Source organism: Didymosphaeria variabile, assembly GCF_027946475.1.
Source record: "Didymosphaeria variabile strain IMI 356815 chromosome Unknown scaffold_3, whole genome shotgun sequence".
Classification (NCBI taxonomy): domain Eukaryota; kingdom Fungi; phylum Ascomycota; class Dothideomycetes; order Pleosporales; family Didymosphaeriaceae; genus Didymosphaeria; species Didymosphaeria variabile.
Genome location: NW_026611622.1, coordinates 4,257,635 through 4,277,565, shown reverse-complemented (window position 1 = coordinate 4,277,565; position 19,931 = coordinate 4,257,635). Strand labels below are relative to the sequence as shown.

The following is a 19,931-nucleotide window of genomic DNA, read 5'->3' as shown; positions in this document are numbered from 1 at the left end:
GCAGCTCCTCGAGCTTCGCTATATGTCCATGCAGCTCGCAGAGGATCCTCGTCAATTCGGAGACGAGATCTTGGCCAAACTCAGACGTATCGAGGGCTTGTAGTATGCGCTCACGATGGGTTACGTTGACATTTTGCAGGTCGGCCTTTGCGTTTTTGATCGTGTCTCGCAAACGAAAGCATGTCTGGAAACACGCGCGCTGACGTAGAGGCGTTGAACCGTTGAAAGCATCGGTGAGATAATGAAAAGCTTCGAATGGAGTGTCTGGATGCGCGCGTGCGTACTACGCTGATCGGTAGTAGCGCCCCCCAAGCTGTCGGTACGCTGCAAGCGAGTCAGTAAGGCCCAAAGATGTAGGCGCCTCATTGTAGATCCTGAGTGTACTTACAATCTTCAAAAGTAAGTGAGCTCATGTCGATTGTATCAAGGATGCCCTCGGCTTCTGCCCGCTGAAGCCGTTGCTCGCGGATCAGTTCTTGTCGGACAAGCTCGATATCGGTGGCGGCTGTCATTATCGCAGATCGGTAAGCGAACGATAGCAATAAGCGAAGGCCGATAGCGATGATCTTTAGCGATGCGTAGTGTCGAGGAAATGTGAGCGTGGGTAGACGAGAACTGGTCCGGAAGCGGTAGTAACATATACCATTCTAACCTAAAGTGGAATGACAGGTCTTGGCATACCTTGCAATGGTATTGATCGAGCATGAAACGCAGCTGTTGTCGCCTTCCAGCCATTGCATACACAAACTTCTCTGTACGCTCGCGTTGCTTCGTACATGTCATTCCATATAAGCACATGCGCACTCCGTCGGACCCGGCGCTGGACGCCTAGGCATCGCCCCAGGCTCAGAGCAAACCCCCAACGTCGCCTGTCTCCCTTTTCAAGCGGTCTTGCTCGCCCTCATGGTGAAAATGGTATACGATAGAGGTTCTTCCGTGTCATGCGACACCTTGCCTTCTCCTCAGCCATCTTTCGAGTCCAGGTGCAAACGGAGCGACCGAGAGCAGCAAAAGGTGCCCAACAGTGACCGCGATGACATCGCAAAACCATCGCCAGACGAACCTGTGACCGTCACACCGAAGAAAGGGAGTGTCGTGGGCGTGCGTCGCGTGCGCGTTGGATGCTATAGGTACCTTCCTAACCTTGGCTCTTCCCCGCATCGAGTGGTATTTTCCCATCGTCCGAGACACCGAGGTGTACCTCTGCTGACATGTCCACCTCTCCTCCATCCAGCAAGCCGATCCAGCGACTATTCATGCCAAGGGCGATTGTGGCTTTTTAGACTTCTGTCGCTGTCTGCTTGGGGCCGGCAGTCGATATGTCGTCATCGGTTGTGCCCCTAATCTCCGAAGGCTCTCTCGTTGCAAGGTCCAGAAGAAAAGGCCCGGCTTGTGTCAGAGTATATACATGTCCGCCCAGTACCTGGTTTCTCTCAGCGCTAATGCCCAGTTCGCATGCCTGCGGTGGTGCCACGAGCCTTAGCCGCGTGGCTTAAGATCCTGGGGTTCTGCCGCGCTGGTTTGCTGGTGGTGCAAAGACGCCGCGCCTTGATTGGGCCGATGGTTGGATGACCTCAAGCCACTTCCGTTTCTGGCCATCCCCGTTCGAAGCTTTCCTGTGACATCAGTAAATCGCTCTGGAAGCCCTGCATTCACTCTGCTACTGTTTTCTATTTAATCGTAATAGCGCTCCCGAGTAGTCTTCGTCCTACAACCGCTACCAGACTTCCTCACACCTCTTTGCTCCTCCTACCTTGTATATATCTCCTGCTTATCGATACTTGCTTACTCGTACCAACATTGCATTGCATTGCATCATGCCATCCTTCAAGGAATTGATCGCCAAGTTGCGATCCCGCTCTAGCCGCGCCGCTACCGGCAACGATAACCGCGCTTCTACTGCTAACGGCAATGGTCAAAAGAGCGCGCCGGCCCCCGTTCCTGCGGCACAGGCAAATCAAAATCAACAGGTCATGGCATCTGCCACGGCCCCCACCCTCACTGTCTCCCTCAAGAACGCAAGCAGCAGCAGTGCCGTGTACGTCTATGTCACCGGTCAAGCGCTAGACAATGGCAATCGCCCCATGTTCCTTCAGTCGGATGGTGTGACCATCTACTACCCGGCATCTCCTGCTACCGTTGGCTCGCCGCTCGCAGCAGACGTTGCTATCCCATTGGGTGCTCCTGGAACGACCAAAAACGTCACCATTCCGAGGATTGCGGGAGGTCGTGTGTGGTTCGCTATTGGGGGCAAGCTCACCTTTGCGCTCAACCCTGGACCTGGTGTCGTTGAGGTACACATCAAAATCCGGCATAACCATCAATCGCTGATGCAGAGTGCAGCCCTCCGTCTCGAATCCCAGCGACCCTAATATTAACATCAATTGGGGGTAAGTTGAGTGTCTCTGATTCACGTGACCTCCTGACTGACCTTCGCATTCAGCTTCTGCGAGTTCACCTATAACTCCGACCAGCTTTTTGCCAACATCTCATGCGTCGACTTCATTAGTATCCCAGTCGCGCTCACACTGACCGGCACTTCTGGTACCGTCCAGTCTGTACCAGGGTTGCCAGCCAACGGACTGACAACTATTGTCAATGGCCTCAAACAACAGGCAGCCAGCGATGGCCGCCCATGGGACAAGTTGGTCTACCCAGCCACGGGCACACCGCTACGCGTGCTTTCGCCACTCAAGCTCCTTGACAGCAGCGCGACCGCATGGGACGGCTACTGGGACAATTATGTGAACCAAGTCTGGACCCGCTTCAGCAGCACCGATATGACCGTCAACACGCAAGCAGCCGCCGGCAACGTCACCGGACGTGTTTCCAACGGTCAACTGTCCCTCGGCTCTGCCGGTACCTTCAGTAAACCCAACGCGCGCGACATTTGGACCTGTAGCGAGGGACCTTTTGCGACAGGCGACAACGCCGCACGCAACGCCGTCATTCCTCGTTTGGCTGCCGCATTCAATCGTAGTACGCTCTTGGACGCAACGCAGTTCCCCAACGGCAGTACCCCGGCAAACTACTACAAGAACGCGACTACTAACCATTACTCGCGTCTCGTCCACCAGACTATGAAGGACGGCCGCGGCTACGCGTTCCCATACGACGATGTCGTTCCCGATGGCGGCGCCGACGTCGCTGGCACAGTCTTCGACGGCAGCCCTTCGAACTGGACGATCGCTATCGGAGGTAGTTAGTGTCCACCTCCGTGTCCCTTTCGTAACGAGCCGGAATGGCTCGAGGACTCATCAGGGACGTTTGGAGCCGAAGCCTTGAAGCCAAGACCCAAGACCAGCGATTCAAGAATTGGGTTGAAGCATATTCTTGAGTTGTTCAGGGCTAAGGATATGAGTCTTCAGTTTGGTCGGGGCGTATAGATTTCTGGATACCTTTGCGGTCGGATTATGAGGTCTCCTTCTGTCGACACTACCCTCGCTGAGCCGTGCTTCTTGTAAATACTTTGCTTATTCCTAATGTTTATACAGTTAGTTACATCGTCTTCAGGTGCCAAGCTGAGTAGAACGTGAGGGTGAAAGGTAAGGGTGAATCCCGATTTGGATCACTCGGAGCCGAGCTGTCACTGTATAAGTCCACCATGGGAGTAAACCTCAACGCTCCCACTCCACGTCCCCATATCGAAATTGTGTTTTTGACCCGCGCGAAAAAATTGCTAATTGCTGCAGCGGCCTGTGTGCCCTTTAGACTCCTCAAGGATTGCCACGATATAAGCCCACGCTGCATCAACTCGTCGCGCCCGCTCACCCGCTGCCTCAACGCGTTCACCTTCACCCTCACCGCAAAGATGAAGATCCACCCCACTCTCCTGAAGAAACGCTCCATCAAGAATCTCAAGTTCTTGAAGAAGGCCAAGGCCAAGTCGAAGACCACGTCGACAGAGCAGCAAGACACTGAGGAGAACCACGCATCCGATGACCAGGCAGATATCATAGCAGTGCCTTACGAAGCTACCTCAACAGCGTATTCTTCAGGCCCCATAAACCCCTACGAGTACCACCGCGCAGCTCCAAGCCCAAGCACCGCGCGGATGGAGACCGCGCCCTCAAGCGTTGCCCCCTCACCATCTGCCACTGCGCAGCCAAATGCGCCGCCTCCAAAGCCGAAGCGCGTTCAAAACGTTAAGAAAATGACCTCCTTCCTGCGGTCCAAGAAAGCCAGGACCGAGTCGGATATGGAGTCGCCCACCGCCTTACAACGCATACACGAGCCCGACGAAGAAGAAGACGACGAGTACGAGTCCCCTCTCGCACCCTCCAGCGCGTCCTCTCCTCAGGCTCAAACGTTCACGTTCGCGAGTTCTGCAACGGGAAGTAGTACCTCGCCTCACACCCACACTCACACGTGCACATTCCCGCCTTCAACGCTGAGTTCGGATTCCACATTCACACCACTCACGTCTCGCGCCTCGGAGTCGTCGGAAGAAGACGCCTCCGTCCTCGCGATAAAGCAGCAAATGCGTGCCTTGAAGGTGGTAGACGTCGCGAGCACGCGCAATGCTTTACGTCTTGCGTACGAGGCGCGGGACACGGGGCTGGGGACGCTAGCCCGTCTGCACACTCAAGATGCGCGGCTGGAGAACGTAGAGCTGGACCTGCAAGAAAGGGTAGGAGTTTGCGTCGCGGGGGAGCGGGTAAGGAGGGTGAAGAACGCGGGGAAGTTTGTGCAGTTGGTGAATCCTTGGTTTGGGACGCGGGTTGAGGGCGAGAGTGCGGGGGATGACTCGCTGCATGAAACGAAGGAGAAGGAGAAGGAGAAGGAGAGGCACGCAAGAGATAGACTCCGCCGACGCAGATGGGAAGTCGCGCTCCGCAGAAAGGTTACCGTTTGCGTTGCTATTTCCTCCGAGGACGGGAAAACGGAGATGCTGGTAGAGCGAGCGAAGTACCAATTCGAGCCCGACAGCGAGGACGAGGCGTTTGAGGAGGAGATAGAGGGAAATTTGGAAGCGTTGGGGGAAGTGGTACCAGCTTTGAGGGAATTAGCTGTACGAGTAGGGGAGAGCGTTGCTGCAGTGAGTGAGAGGGTGGATGGGATGAGGGAGAGGATGGATATGGAGGGTGAGGGGATGGTGAGGAATAAATATGCGTTGGGGAGGATTCATTGAGCGGTCGCGGTTGGGGAGGAGTATCCGTGCTTGCTGAATGAATGCCATCCCAGAGATGGAGTTGACGTATATTTTCGATCTGGGAGGATTCCATCGTCGAGTTGGAACGGAGCACGCACGAACGATGAATGAGATGGACCTGGGCCACGCGAGACTCTCAATAAAAACCTTTCGATGCAATTTTCCCCACGCTCAAACGGTACTATATATATGGTATCTAAAATGTACAAGAAACGCTCGTGACGTAAGAATCATACACTGAATGTAATGCGAGAGCAGTCACTTTCCCTCTTCTCCCCTAAATTACAAACCCATAGCTCGAGCAACGAACTCACGTGCGTGGCTGCGCCAGTGCTCCTTGCCCTCGCCCCAGCCGTGGTATCCGCCCGTGGTAGCCTCAGGCTCGCCGTTGGAGCCCTCCTCGTCATCGCCCTCTTCAGAGTAATCCTCGCCCTCCTCGTCGTCCCCCTCTTCGGAGTAGTCCTCGCCATCCTCCTCATCATCGCCCTCCTGCTCATCATCGCCCTCCTCATCATCCCCCTCCTCGTCATCGTCCTCCTCGTTGTCGCCCGTCTGGTATCCCTCACCCTCTTCAGGAGCAGGAGTCGCCTCAGGTGCAGCGGGGACGGTGGAGTTGTAGCCCGCGGGCGCGGTAGCGATAACGTAGGCAGGCTGCGTACCAGTAGCAGTAGCAGACACGACAGGGGCGTTGGCGCCAGACGAAGGGATGCTGTCCTTAGCCCCAGGAGTGGGCTGCGCGGCGTACGACGACGCAACAGGCACCGCCGCAGCAGCGGTCGAAGAAGCAACCTCTGCCTCGGCGGCAGCGGAGGGAGAAGAGCCAGAGTCAGCGCTGGATGCGGACGCGCTTCCACCGGCAATAGACACAACGGCGGGGCCGGGCGCGTCGAAGGTCTCGCCGGCTTCGTGCTGGTAGAGGTCGAAGGTGAGCTGCTTGTCTGTCGACGAGTAGATCTCCGTAGCCTTGATACCAGCGGGCACCTGCGCGTTGTCATTGCCGTTCTGGATAGCGATGTTGAGGGCCTGGGGCCAGAACTGGCGCTGGGAGACGTCGCCGTTGTTGTGGACGGAAGCGACCTCCGTGCGAAGGACGTAGTTGCCGCTGGGGAGGTCCTTGGGGATGGTAACGGTCTGGCTGTTGGCGTTGTCGTAGAAGATGGCGTCGGTGCCCCAGTAGCCCGTGTTCTCCTTGTCGCCGCCCTCGGCGTAGCGTGTGCCGGCTGGGTAGTCGATCAGACCGGCCTGGTGGATCTTGAAGAAGCTGAGGTTCTCCTTCTGGACGTCCTTGCAGTCGCCGTTGCAGGGGGCGAGCCAGGTGGCAGTCCAGCCGTGGTGGGAGCAGTCCCAGCCAACCTCGTCGCCGCCGCACGATCCATCGTGCTGCCAGGTGAACTTGACGTCGCTGCCAGCGTCGACGGGGGCAGTGAAAGGCGAAGGCTCAGCGTTCATGTGGGCAATGATATTGGGGTCGTTGATCTGGTCACCCATGACGGGCTGGAAGCCCCATCCCTGGTCGGTCCTCCAAGCAGGCGAAGAGTCGTCACCCCCGCTCTTGTCAGCGGCGTAGAACCCGGCGTAGGTCTTGCCTCCGGCCTCGAACTCCTTAACGTAGGTGTGGGCAGCCGCCTGGGTGGCAAATGCAGCCGCAAGAATGGCGGCCGTGTTGGCGATCTTGGACATAGCAGGCATTTTGAATGATCTTCTCAAAAGACGATTTCTCAGAAAAACGTAATCGGTAAGGAGTGTGTAAAAAGAATGACTATAGCTCCAGAGCTATCAGAAAGAATGACTGTTCGCGGAAGGGTAGAGAGTGACTGAGAAGGAACACAAAAAGTTGCTGATGAGAGTGACCAGGGCGGACGTCCATGGCTTATGTAGCTATAATCATCTTGTGGGGTGGGGGCTCACTGAGGCGGCATTCAGCCTCGTAGGAACAATAGTGATCATCTCCGGCTTGTAGTGTGCTGTGCTCTGATTGGCGGCGCTAATGTAGGAACAAACGTCGAGCAGGGATGGTGCGCCTGGTAGCGGTAGTGCGGCGCATCATCGAGGGGATTTTCCTTGGCTGTTCTGGAACTCCGCTCCGTAGTTCTGCTATGTCGCGCGAGACGTCTTGTCTTCCTCGTGAGTCCGAAGGCTACACCACGACCACTGTTTGCGATTTCACTGCCTTCCTCGCCTGTCCGTCCTCGTACGATGGTCGAGGTTGTGTCCGTATAACGTTGTGGCATCACGCGCACGTCGAGTTCCCGCCAGCCGCCACGAACCTGCCGAAAACACTGACCCACTCCTCCCCACAGCACTCTCATAGAGGTACGAGCGAATCACATCCCTATCACAGCCGTCGCTCTGCGTGTAGATTTTGAGTTGGGCGCGCGTGCAGGGCCGGGATAATCGGATCAGCGCGAGGCATCAACGGCGTAGGTAGCAGGGGTTCCACCAGGCGAGGCCGCTCGTTTCATGTTTCCCGGTCGTCTTAGCGAAGCCGCCTACCCATAGAGAACTGGGGCTTGTAGGCTTTGGTATGGAGACTAGATGCGAACCAGCGTCTATCATCGCGTGAATTCTTTGGAGCCGCTATGTGGGATGAGAATTGCTGGTACGGTTCGGTCGGCCTCCTGCATACCCGCCATCCGCGTTTCCAAGCGTGCACCAGATGAGGAAGTAAGTACAGTGTCGACCCATCCACAAAGGCAAATTGCAGTTCCCCCTCCTCTGCGGCGCGCCGCAGAGTTTACGTACTGGAATGGACACTCTGGCGTACGTGCCCGCTGTGTCCGAATCCTTCCCGCACACGCAGGTACCGGAAGAAACAGAAGACCAACAGCGGCGACCAAATAGGCAGTTTTGTTTCGGCACCCTTGTTCTCTTTTTCTTTTGCGTGTTTCGAAGCTAGTGGTTAACTTCCTTATACAGATGTGGTAATTGCTGGGTTCTTCCACGTGCACCGTAATGTCACATGCCGTTGCAATGGCAATGTGACCTCACGCGGCATGCCGCAACATATAGCAACGGCTGCCAACAAGGCCCAGATGCGGCGGGATGTTCGGTTCGTCGTTAAGGTTTGGCGAGGCGTAGCACTTCTCGTGGTGTGGTGTCACCAGCTGCACCCCGCAAATGGTGAGTTCACTATGTCCAGCGGATTAATAAGTGGCGACGATTTCTGCGTACGCACGTAGGAGCTTTAGGAGGTAGTCGGACAGCTTCTAGCCTACTGAGCGTACTCGTGCGGTACAGGATGAATTCTGTCGATGCATCTGCCAGGCATTCCTCAACACCTTGCGCACTAACAAGCATCGCGCCGCCAGGTGACCCGTACAATGAAGAGAGAAACCTGTTCTTCCATCCAATCAACTGCAACTGAAGAGATAAGATTCAAATTAGTTGATGTGAGCTACAGGGGAACCGGCAACGTGCTCCATCCCAAAAGCTCGCCAGGTCTTCCTTGCCATCGACTCCACTTGTCAACCCCAGTGACCAACGAGTTAGCAATTCCAACGCTTTCATAGATATTTCGCCTGCGGATCTGCGCCTGGTGATGGATTGCGGTATGCCTTGTGCGTCTAGAAGTCCTTAGGTAGCGCTGTTGCTGCGGCGTCCACAGATGCACTTGCTGCGCCGTGCGCCACAGGATGCAGCGAGTCGAGCCTTCGTTTCATGGATACTGCCAGTGCATATGCATTCTTACTGTTCACTCCACTACGCCTCGAAGATTTATAGAGCCTCCACCTGTATCCCAGCCTCTTCTAGCTCCCCCAGCGGCAGAAGCGCACTCGGCCCACTTTCAAACTCCGTATAGTCGATGCGGATGCACCTCAAATCAAGCACATGTTCTCTCCAACGCAAGACATCCCTCATGACCTTCGCCACAGCCTCACAATAAGGCATATTTCCATACTTCCTAGCTTCGTCCCTATCCGGTAGGCCCTCGCCGTTCAGAAAGATGGTAAGAACCTCCAAGCCCGGTGGCAACATCTCGACTGGCAAGATATTCTGCGTGATAGGGTTTCCATCATTGCGCTGCCACCATTGCGCCGTCAGAACATACGCCGGGACGCCGAGTTCCTTCAAGCGTGTGAAATGCTGCAGCTGCGTAATCGGGGACACGAACAATGGCAGACCGCCCTTTTTCATATGTTGCCCTTCCACGATGCGCATCTCAAGTGCTTCAAGCGTATGTGCAAGTGGCAGAAGTCTCATGAACGGGAACCTGAGTTCTCGCATGTAGCTTGCCACGGGTACAACGATGCAGCCCTGTGAACGTCGTCTCTTTTCTTTGGTGATCAGACTGATATACATAGCCTTTAGGTACGGAAAGTGCGAGAGCGGCGGGTCGTAGAGGCGTCGGCCGTTGATGTCTTCCGCCGTGTAAATCGACATGTTCGTTCGAAGCTCCTGGGTCTGAGATGTTTGATCCTCGGGCCAGAGAGCCTGAATAGTAGACACCTGATCGCGGGCACCCTTGTGATTCTTCAGTATGTCCGAGTGCTTGTAGGTTTGCAACCCAGGTAGAGTCATCCACTCCCATGAGGGTCGCAAGTCATCGGCTAGATATACGTGCGTTGCGGAACGGAGTCCAGGTAATGCCGCTAGCATATGATCTTGTTGGCTCTCTTCACGTAGATCTCCCGTCCACTTATGACTGCGGTCCCAGTGTTTATGTATTCCGCGGATTCCATCCCAATGTTGTACTTGCCACAGCCCCTGCCTTGCACGACTTTGGTCACGACTTTGATTTACGATCGCATTGGTGTCGCGGAAGTCGTAGATCCATCTCCGCCACTCGTCCACGAAGACACCGTAACCGTTGCCCAGACGGAGAGTCTCAAGGCTCGGCGTGATTATAAAAAAGAGGTATGTCCATCCAACAATGTTGCCCTGCCAGATCCAATCTCTGTGTTTCGTATACCTCGATACAGTCTTAACAACCAGATCATACAGTCGCTTTTCTTCTGTGGTTCGGCCCCGTTCATTGTCTGACATGAGAGGCTCGAACTTTTCGATGTAGTTATATGGCATCAAGTCAAGATCCAAACTGGTGACCTTCTTGGCGACGTCAGGGTTCTGGAGCAGAGTCGTCGTAAGCTTGACCACACGACGATGGCTTCGATTATGCTTGAAGTCCGGTCCTTGACACTGTGAAATCTTTATATGTGAGTAAGCTGCCTCCAAAGCAGCATATCGCAGCTTTCTGGTCGTTTGCGCGAGTTCGAATAGGTCTGGGCTGTCCAGGTAGCTCATATACTCTAGAGCCAGCTCCGTAGGCAGGTTTACGAGATGAGCCATGGCTTCATCAATTCCCTCAAGAGATGCAGCTGCCGACGGTGAGAACAAGGGATCAGTAATCCAGGTCAAGGCTGTACGTTGCGGGTTAAAGTGAACAGTTGAGGGGTGGCTGTATAGATGTTGCTGCCTGCGGGGCCGCCTCGGTTGTGCTGACTCCCAACTTTGGAAGGAACTGTATCACAGGATGCACTACAAGGGATTGGCACCACTTACCGTGGCAACACCGTGTCATACAGCTCGTGAAAAACTCAATAAATCGGTTGCATGGCCACGTCACGCTTTCCTAAAGATAAAGTTCCTCAAACTTCATCAGATCAAATATTGTACAAAGTCGAAGCGTACAACGCAAGCACGTGAATAAACGGATTGATAAAGCATTCCACGCATACACCATTAATCACAAAGCCATACATCGCAAACATACATTCGTGATCGTACACCCGCCGCATTAATCCCTCCTCCTACTCCGCAGACCACAAAAAAGGGTATCACACCACCCCATTACACCTTACAAATGCCTGAATGCATGATCCCGTAACACCGTCCTAATGCATCACTTCCTCTACCATCTCCCAGCATCGACCCGTTGAGCTCACAGGTACTCATCATCCGACTCGCCTTCAGCGTCTACATCGCTCTCACCCTCAGCATCTGCATCCGTCATCTCGACATCTTGCGTCGTAGTAGAGGGCGTTGCAGCAGGAGTCGGCGTGGTAATCACAACTTGCTCCTGCGGCGCCTGAGCCGGCCGCGATGCCGTGACAGCCTCGCCAGACGGAGCTTCTCCAACCGAGAGTGCGTCAGCCGAATTTTGATTCTGAAGCGCATGCTTGACAATCGTATACTGCTTCCTCACATTACCCAGAATCTGCTCACCGGCAGATGCCTCGTTGCCCGCCGTTGGAGTAATCTTCGCGGCATTACTGCTCTGCTGCGACCGGAGGTTGTACTCATTGTTGTACTCCGTCCGCCAAGTAGGCACTAGCTTCCTGTTCGTTTTGTAGCGCCTGACGTGCTCGCCGAACTCGTCATTCTCCTCGTCGATCAGCTTGTCGCCGAAGACAGCCCAGTAGCCCGGTAGTAGCTCGTGCGTCCCGTGTGGGGACCGTTTCGCAGCATTAACAGTGATGAGCCAGTCGAGGACGAGCTGGATCTCAAAGAGCTCGGTGGTGTAGGTTTCGCAACGAGCGAAGATCTCTTGTGCTGTGATGCTGGGCTGGAAGAGGAGGGCTTGGACGACGATGTTGAGAATGCGGTTCCACCATGGATAAATGGCCGTTCGTCCATCGATGGTGCTCCAAACAGGTAGAAGCGTGATGAGGTCCTGATCGCGCGCAGGAAGTGGCGGCTCTGGCATTGGATCCCAGGCGATGGACGTCTCTTCTGTAGGAGCAGGTGGAGGTAGTGTTGGGCGGAGCGGATTGCCGTATTCGTAGTGATCCGTTGGCTCTACTGCAAGCGGCCAGAAAAGACGTTTGCGATCCATGTGCCGATGTTGGTAGTCGCCTTCGGAGAAACCCCAGACTGAAATGCGCGGAATAGGCGCATCAAAGTCATTATTGATGGGTGGGAGTTGGGGAACTAGCTTGATCTTGCTTTCGCTGGCTAGCGAGATAAGTGCCATGACAGTACCATTCTCGGCGGCCCGAGATACGAAGTAGGTGCGCTTGTTTAGATCAGCGTTCGTAAACGCAGCATCCAAGTCCTTCTTCAGTTGTACAGCAGTCATGAAATCTGACAACTCAAATGTACGCCGATAGTGTTTGGCGAAACTGGGACTGAAGTGGTAGTTGCGGCCAGGTAGGAGTCGTTTGATTTTGCGTTGCTTGATCAAGTTAGCCTGGAGAAGGTCGTTGACTGAGCGCCCGATCACTGGTTCTGGAAGCTTTCTAAGCTCTTCATGTGCCAATTCCTTATCGTAGAGTTCTTTAGGAGTTGAGATGTTCGCGCGTATCAAGGAGCGAGCCTTCAGGTCATCTTCATCTCCAGGCGTGGTCAGCTTGCGCTTCCCGTGTAGCGGGCTCCCGAACGTATATCTGATGAAACGCTCATCGCGGTTGATGTTCGCCAAGGTAGTGTTGTACCAAACCTTGCGGTCCAGGATGTCGTAGCTCGAGAGGTCAAATTGATAGTCACCTAACGCTTCACGACCGAGCGGGAGGGGCGGTTCGAGGCAGGTGCAAGTCAGCACGGCCCAACGCACCAGTTTGCCCCAGTCGTATGTGCTCGGGTCTTCTATCATGTCGACCTTACCTTCTTCATATGCGCTTAGAAATTGCGACTGAAACGACCCAGTCATGCCCTGGAGTTGAGGAGCCATTTTCTTCTGCATCCAAGCCCACCTCTTCTTCGTCTTCTCTAGGTCAAAGCGAGGAGACTCAATGTACACCTTCTTCACAATGTTCCAGTCGACGTTCCCGTCTTCTCCAGCCATGCTAGATGCGATGATCAAAGTGTAGCACAACTTTCTGAATTCGCCCTGAGGATCGAAGGTTTCTGGGTATGTTCTTCCCTTGACCGCAATATACTTACGTCTTGTTCGATCTCTGCGACGTCGATCTCGAGGCTCAGACCATACAGGGGGCCTCCTCTTCCTCTTGGCAGGCTCATAATCAGGCTGATTGAGATCTCCCGTCAGACCTGCAAGGCGTTGTGCTAATGTAGGCGAAGTCTCCACATCAATTTCATCCTGCTCATCATCGTCGTCTTCATCCGAACTTTCTTGGATCTCAATGTGATGACGTGCCAGGAAATCGTTTCCTGATTGCTTCGCCCGACTGTTGTTGGTAGAACGAGATTTTCGAGGCTTTTTGCGAGGAGTCTGGTCCGCCGGTTGTTCGATCCTAACACGTTTACGGCTCTTCTTAAAACTCTCAAGTTCTGGTGGCGCACCAACTATGAGACCAGTCGAGAAAGTATGAGTAGTCGAATGGTAGCCTATTGCAGGAGACATTAGTGCGGCAGCATGATCAGAAGACGCGAAGTAAAGAGGCTCTTGGGTGGATGATTGACCGTCTTGATGGGATGTGGTGGTATGTGTTGGTTCCTCAATTGCATTCTGAAGACGCGGACGCGTGTTGACCAACGGTTCTTCGTCCGAAGATTCAGGTACAGGTACAGTCTCTAGAGACTGTTGAGGGAGCTGCGAAGGTTCGGTCATCTTTGGAGGAACGTATTGGTTACCTATCCCAATTTGCGAACCGTCATGGAGACCTCCAAGCCTCTGACGCTCTTTGAACAACTTTCGACGGGACCCCGAATGCTCTAATCTCTCTTCACGCTTCTGATCTTTCGCCACTCGTTTCGCCTCTTTCTTGGCCGCTTTCTCTAGTTCTCGCTGTCGTTGCAAAGCCTCTTTGGCAAGCCTCCTTCGCTCTTTCCTGGCTTCCTTGATACGTTCGTCCAGTCTCCGGGATGTCGGAGCGTAGAGCTCTTCGAAGTAGGAGTTGTCGATCTTCGGCATCACAGTAACAGGCTTGACTTCCTCTTTCCAGTACCGTTTCACTCCAGGCGGGCAGTACTTCTCTGGGTATGCTTGAATCACCCCCTTGACCACACTCTGAACCTCAGGACTATTGAACTCGAGATGCTTATAGAAGAACACAGACCTGGTCTTATTACCCGGAAGGTCGTTGCGAGGCACTTTAAACTTCATTTCCCTCAGATCTGAGTGAGGATGGCACAAATCTATGATTGCTCTTCGGACAGTACCCGGGATTGGACATGCGACAGACTTTGGCCCGAGCTCTTCCCATACGGATGTGAATATGGGATACATGACCTCCGTTCCTGGGAAGACACCGCCACAGAGGTCCAGAATGTGTCTGATGATTCGTGAGCGTGCATGAGCAACGCTCCCTTTGCCGAGAATTACGCCTCGACCGATCTTGACCTCCTTCTTCTGGGATGGCTCGACAGACACGGCTTCTTCTACGACAAAGGGTGAATCCCGCGAAGCGGTCTCGTGAGGGATATTGTCAACGACTGAGACTGCTTCGTGGTCTGCGTTTGACGTCTGGAGCCGAGGTGGTTCATCAAATGGCGCGAGACCATGAGGGGTCTGATACGGGGCAGTACGGACTAGATTTGCATTATCCATGGCAGGTGGTAATCTTGATGAGTCCCTCCGCGCACCCGAGCTCAATTGAGCAGATGCTGTATCTTGTGGAGAGACAGCCGCTTCATGCACTTCCGAAACGGATTGCTCAGACTGTGAGGCATGCTCCACGGCGTCTGGCGTCACTCGATCATTCGGTGCTCGGCTTCTTGCCAAACTTGCGCTTCGTCGCAATGCCTCTGCTACATCGAGGACTCCAGGATGTAGTTCATCGGCTCTAAGGGAGATCTTGGTAGGCCAAGGGAGCTCGCTCGCTATTTCGGACGACGCATGAACGGCGCCAGAAGGCTCATCAACTTCCACAGATGTCCCACCACCTATAGGTACAGGTGCGGATAATGGGGTTGGCACCGTTTCCTGCGAATCGATTGCATCAGCCGTATCAACCTGCGGTTCTGTAGGTTGAATGGAAGGTAGGGACACCGCGCCCGGGATAGAGGGCTCTCGTTCTGTCGCAGCAGGCTGAAACTGGGCAGAAGGCGTAGATCCCAGGTCTGGTAAGACATCAGTAGCAGGGCACGAGGGCGAGGGGGCTGCAGTCACGTCTTCTGCAAAACGGGAAGACCGTTCCTCAGCAGGAGACTTGGCAGGCGTGATTGAAAGAGTGCTTGAGTGACCTGGATACCCCACTTCGGGGATGAACCAGTCGAGCTTGTGCAAGCCTGGCAGCTTGAACGTCGCGATGAACATCTTCCTTGGTCTACCACGTCCGCCCTTCCCGGGTTTGGTAGCGTACGGGTTCACGTACACTCCGGGCTCCACGCGATCATCATATTGTGCTTTGACTGCTTGAACATGCAGTTCGGCTTCGGTCAGTGGGACTTCTGGTTTAGGTTCTACAGCCTTCTTGTGGAGGCCTCGACGTCCCTTCGCCAAAGCCTTCGGAGTTTGCGAAGGCGTGGTGGCCGTCTGCAATGAAGCCTCAGAGGCGGCAAGCTCTGGTACCGGGTCCTCTACCAGTCCGGTGGCTACCGGTTCGTTAATTAAAGAATCATTATCCAGCTCTGTAGGATGGTCTTCGATTGAGGGAGCTTGAGTCCTAGGGTCATCAGTGCTCTTTTGGATCCTTTTCTTTGGTCGTCCGCGCTTTTTCCTAACTTCAGTGTACGGGCGCTTTAGCTGACTTCGTGGCGGTGACCCCTGCGCAATGGAATCCAAGGACTGTGGTGTAGCCGGAGCCTCGACCGATATGTCGTTCAGAGGCTGTTGAGAGGCCGGGGATACGCCGTTGCGGCTTCCAAGGTCATCAAGCATCGTAACGTCTTCATCAGCGGTTGAATCAACCTGTTCTTCCACGTTCCCGATACCCGACGATATGCCGGTTTGCTGTCCTATCTCGAGCTCTTCCTCGCCATCATGTATGCGTTCTCCATAGACAAGCGTTGAAGTATCTTTCACATTAGCAGAGCTCTTCATGTGCGTGAGCGACTCATTTCGGCCTTGTTCTTTGAGAATCTGTTCCGTGACCTTGAACGACAGGCGACCATGCTCGGGCAATCCTCTGGCCTTCCTCTGCTCTCGCGTCAACAGCGGTAGACCCGGTCGCCTCTCATACCTAGGTTTCTCTTTTTCCTCATCTGCATAAACACCCTTGAAGAACTTATTCGGTATCGAACTGGGGTCGCCCGTCTTCTTGCGATGTGCACGTATCTGTGACTCGTAATCACCACCCAATCGACCCCTGGCTGGTAAGCTCAGAGCTAGCCTTTCGGCTTGTGTTAGCAATGGCCGTGGAATTACCTTGCTCTTGTGAACGCTGCCAGAATATCCCGCGGGTGATTTGGAGATTGGTCCTGCTTCTTCTGGGTGGGACATTGAGGACGCCTTTCGAGGGCTCTCCCCAGCCAAAATTATCGCTTCCCAGTCGCGCGGCGCTCGCCGGTTTCTCTCGATAGCAGCACGAGATTCTGATAAAGATGAAGAACCTGTGCGCTGATGAAAGTCATTTCTGTTGATTTGCCGAAAGCCCCACTTGTCGACCGATGAAGCAGCAGCTGGAGTCTGCTGCTTCTTCGAGCGAGCGCCCTTCTTGTTCTCTTCTAGTTCCAGCGCTTCCCATGTTACCTCACCTGCATCGACCGCTTTCTGGAAGTTTTGATGAGTGCGATACAGGTAATGAACGCGCTTCTTGTCGTTTGCCATTGCCGTATCTCGAACAATAGCGAGGTGGCGGACATGTGGCGGCTGATTTTTATCCCAGCCATCAGTCAATCGGGTAACAAGGGACTCGATAGGGCGCTTCCAGAAGAATCCTGTCGTGATGTCACGTAGTTTGGCTGCGTCCGTACCATCTATGCCAGCGGTGTCGACAGCATCGACGACTAAGTTCGTGAGTAATCGATCGGGTGTCCATTGGGGCGGGATACGGCGGTCGGCATCACCGTCCTCGTCTTCATCAGACCCGTCATTCATCAAATCTTGCTCCAGTTCCTGCATGGAGCCGTCTCCTGCATTTTCATCTTCAGGTGGTACCTCTTCAACGGCGTCGCTGGCGCTCGCCCCAGCCATCCGTTTGAACTTTAGGTTCTTGATATCGTCCTCGATAGGGTCTCGCAGTCGCTGAATGCAAATGAAATGGTTTGACTTCAGACGGGGATCTTTTCTCCTCTTTTCGACCGAAAATCGCCTCAAATACCCCGTTTGTTCCAAGCGTATTAGAGCGCCACGGACAGCGCGACCGTTCCACCGTTCCACTGTCACTCCCTAATCACAAGTCAATGTACCTTCAATCATAGGCGATCTCGCAAGCTTACCATCTTCTTCCTCAGATGCCGCACCTGTACGACGGAAGTGGTTTCAAGAGTCTTGTTCAGCAAGAAAAGCAGTCCAGTGAGGCTAAGCGTCCGATCACCAAACACGTCGTTGGCACTTTTGGGGTCTTCCTGCACAACTTTCAAGTACATATAATGCGTGCAAAGGCTGGTCCTTGCCTTTCCCCATTGAATCGGTCTTTTGTCAATGTAGCCTTTCTTGTAGAGCGAGTCCGTTCGAGCCGGCACAGAGCGCTTGTCCTGACCGCTGAGCTTTTGCAATTCCGGTTGAGAGATGCCGCCAGGCCCACTCGTTGCTATGATTGCCAACAGGACGAACTCCGAACCAGGCACTTTTATCAGATCGATCGGATGACCTGTGATAGCTATCCATGTCTGATTTTGACTCGTGCATAGACGCGGGCCTTGAATAGCGGCATCTGGCTCGTCAAATGCGGGTTGAGAGACCTGGACATTCTTCGGGATTTGGCGCGAATCGCGCGGCTTGAGTGGCGGCGCGGATATAGCAACGTCGCCAAGAATCGATGTCCCCTCTGAATGCGGCTCAGGCTGACCGGCAGAGCGATGACCTTCTCCTAATAATCGCTGGCGTAATGCGTTGCCGAGAGATGTCAATTTGGTTGACGGTCGCGTTAGGTCGGCTGCAACAGGCTCCTCCGCAGTAGAGCTACCACTCAGTCGATCAGATCCTCCAACCGATGCGGTACTGACGTCAGCTCCCTCTTTCCTCTCTAATTCCTCAAACTCGAAAAGGGAAAGACTCCGCGCTTCGCGTTTGTAGTAGACGCGAACGTCCTGGTGGTTAGTCACCCACTGCCAAACCTGCTCGTAGAAACTGCGGCCAAGATCGATTGGAGCGTCGTCGACAGTAAGCCCGTGTTCAGAAGTGGACTTTTGCCTTTTTTTGTGATAGTACTCGTTGATAATACGTCGAAAGTCTGCGCTGGTAGCACCTGGATTTGGGAATTAGTTGCACGAAACAAAGCCGTATGCAAAAAAGAACCACGTAATGCGCGAAAACTATAGCCCAGGTTTGCTTCTTATCAGGATTTTGTGTATGAGAAGCGCATTCGGAGAAATCCAAAAAAGAGCAAAAGCCACAGCAAGTGCGCGACTTGAAGTGGCGGTCGAACTTACCTCCGAGTCCGCAGATCGCGATACCCGACAGCAAAAAGTCGAGTAACTCGTCAGAGGCTGCCGCCATCCTCCATACGCATCCCCGTACCCCAACTGACAGGCACAAGGAAGTTCAAAGCATAGGGTTTGTGACCGGTACCGGACTCGAACACGCGTCGAGAAGTCGTTTGCGACGTGGTAAATTTTGGTGGAGGGCAGCTGACGGCGTGGGAGAGCTGCGGAACAGAGCGGGGCAAGTGGGATGCAGAAGACGCGGAAAGCCTAGCCGTTGTAGGTCTTAGCGCGATCTTTGCGCCACACCGAGGCTGGGGCCGAACTCGCAGTTCTCGAACTGGCAGCTATCTCGCACTGATAGGCACGCCAACACAATGAAGAGGAAACTTTACTATGCTGTTCCATTAGCATACGTCGCGTTCGATGATGCTTGATTCTCGCCTATAAGCCCGCCATGTCCTTCACCTCGCCCTTCGCCGCATCGACCGCAAAGGCAGGATACGGCACGATTGAGCTCGCAGTCCTCCCGCCCGATACGCCGGTCCTCCGCAATGTTTCCTACCAGTATCCCCTCAAGCTCGTTGCGCCCGATCCTCTCCCTCCTCCCGAGCGGAAACCCAACAGCAATGCCCCGCGCCTCGTACACACCGTCTTTCTTCTCACTTATGGCGGGGGGATTGTAGCTGGCGATGCGATCAATCTTTCTGTGAGCCTGGAGGACAGAACGAGGCTGGTCCTCCTCACGCAGGGCTCGACCAAGATCTTCAAGACGCCAGACCCGATCTTGATCTCAAGGCAGCACATGGAAGTAAAGCTGGCCGCTGGTGCTGCACTGGTCTATCTGCCTGATCCTGTGCAGCCGTTTGCGCAGACGGCGTTCTCCCAGTCGCAGATATATCATGTAGATGGTGAACAAAGCAGCCTGTGCGCCTGCGACTGGGTCACCAGCGGCCGGTCAGCTCGCGGAGAGAACTGGGATATACACGAGTACAAAAGCAGGAATGAGGTGTGGACAAGCGATCAGGCAGGGAAGAAAAGGTTGCTGCTACGAGACAATCTGATACTGGATAAGCATGGGCGGACTGGCATGCAGCTCTCTGAACGAATGGATGGCTACTCGGTGTTTGGTACGCTCATTCTTCGTGGGCCTGTGTTCGCATCGTTGGCGCAATACTTCATGGACGAGTTTGAGGCTTTGCCACGCATTGGTGGTAGAGACTGGGGAGATTCGGCGCAGCTCGAATTATCACCAAAAGAGCAGCGCCGTGTGCAGAGACAGGCTCGAGAGAAGACAGACGGTCTAGATTGGAGCGCAGCGAATGTACGGGGTTTTGTCTTGGTCAAGTTCGCTAGCAGAGAGGTTGAAGGCTCGCGCAATTTTCTGAGAGACATGATCACGGACGAGGGCTCGGTGGCTGCATCCTTTGGCGAGAGAGCACTACTATGCTTGAAGTAGACCTTGTAATTGTAAATT

General features: G+C 54.2%; 6 protein-coding genes across 6 annotated transcripts; 3 read left to right on the top strand and 3 right to left on the bottom strand.

Annotated features, from left to right (window-relative positions):
* Nucleotides 1-1,817: 1,817 nt before the first annotated feature.
* Nucleotides 1,818-3,206, top strand: N0V89_004754 (uncharacterized protein; the record flags this gene model as incomplete). Its single annotated transcript, XM_056213536.1, has 3 exons — nucleotides 1,818-2,294; nucleotides 2,344-2,390; nucleotides 2,444-3,206. The coding sequence occupies 3 exons, from the start codon at nucleotides 1,818-1,820 to the stop codon at nucleotides 3,204-3,206; spliced, it is 1,287 nt and encodes a 428-aa protein (XP_056073844.1).
* A 398-nt stretch (nucleotides 3,207-3,604) lies between these two features.
* On the top strand, nucleotides 3,605-5,131 carry SEC9_1 (Protein transport protein S9 plasma membrane t-SNARE; the record flags this gene model as incomplete). Its single annotated transcript, XM_056213535.1, has 2 exons — nucleotides 3,605-3,610; nucleotides 3,722-5,131. 2 exons carry the CDS (start codon nucleotides 3,605-3,607, stop codon nucleotides 5,129-5,131), a joined length of 1,416 nt encoding a protein of 471 aa, XP_056073843.1.
* Nucleotides 5,132-5,434: 303 nt separating this feature from the next.
* Nucleotides 5,435-6,841, bottom strand: N0V89_004752 (uncharacterized protein; the record flags this gene model as incomplete). Its single annotated transcript, XM_056213534.1, has 1 exon — nucleotides 5,435-6,841. The coding sequence occupies one exon, from the start codon at nucleotides 6,839-6,841 to the stop codon at nucleotides 5,435-5,437; it is 1,407 nt and encodes a 468-aa protein (XP_056073842.1).
* A 2,025-nt stretch (nucleotides 6,842-8,866) lies between these two features.
* N0V89_004751 (uncharacterized protein) lies at nucleotides 8,867-10,832 on the bottom strand (the record flags this gene model as incomplete). Its single annotated transcript, XM_056213533.1, has 2 exons — nucleotides 8,867-10,547; nucleotides 10,828-10,832. The coding sequence occupies 2 exons, from the start codon at nucleotides 10,830-10,832 to the stop codon at nucleotides 8,867-8,869; spliced, it is 1,686 nt and encodes a 561-aa protein (XP_056073841.1).
* A 198-nt stretch (nucleotides 10,833-11,030) lies between these two features.
* Nucleotides 11,031-18,530, bottom strand: N0V89_004750 (uncharacterized protein; the record flags this gene model as incomplete). The annotated part of the gene is made up of 3 exons (XM_056213532.1): nucleotides 11,031-17,258; nucleotides 17,309-18,279; nucleotides 18,464-18,530. The coding sequence occupies 3 exons, from the start codon at nucleotides 18,528-18,530 to the stop codon at nucleotides 11,031-11,033; spliced, it is 7,266 nt and encodes a 2,421-aa protein (XP_056073840.1).
* Nucleotides 18,531-18,911: 381 nt separating this feature from the next.
* N0V89_004749 (uncharacterized protein) lies at nucleotides 18,912-19,913 on the top strand (the record flags this gene model as incomplete). The annotated part of the gene is made up of 1 exon (XM_056213531.1): nucleotides 18,912-19,913. The coding sequence occupies one exon, from the start codon at nucleotides 18,912-18,914 to the stop codon at nucleotides 19,911-19,913; it is 1,002 nt and encodes a 333-aa protein (XP_056073839.1).
* Between the last annotated feature and the right edge of the window lie 18 nt (nucleotides 19,914-19,931).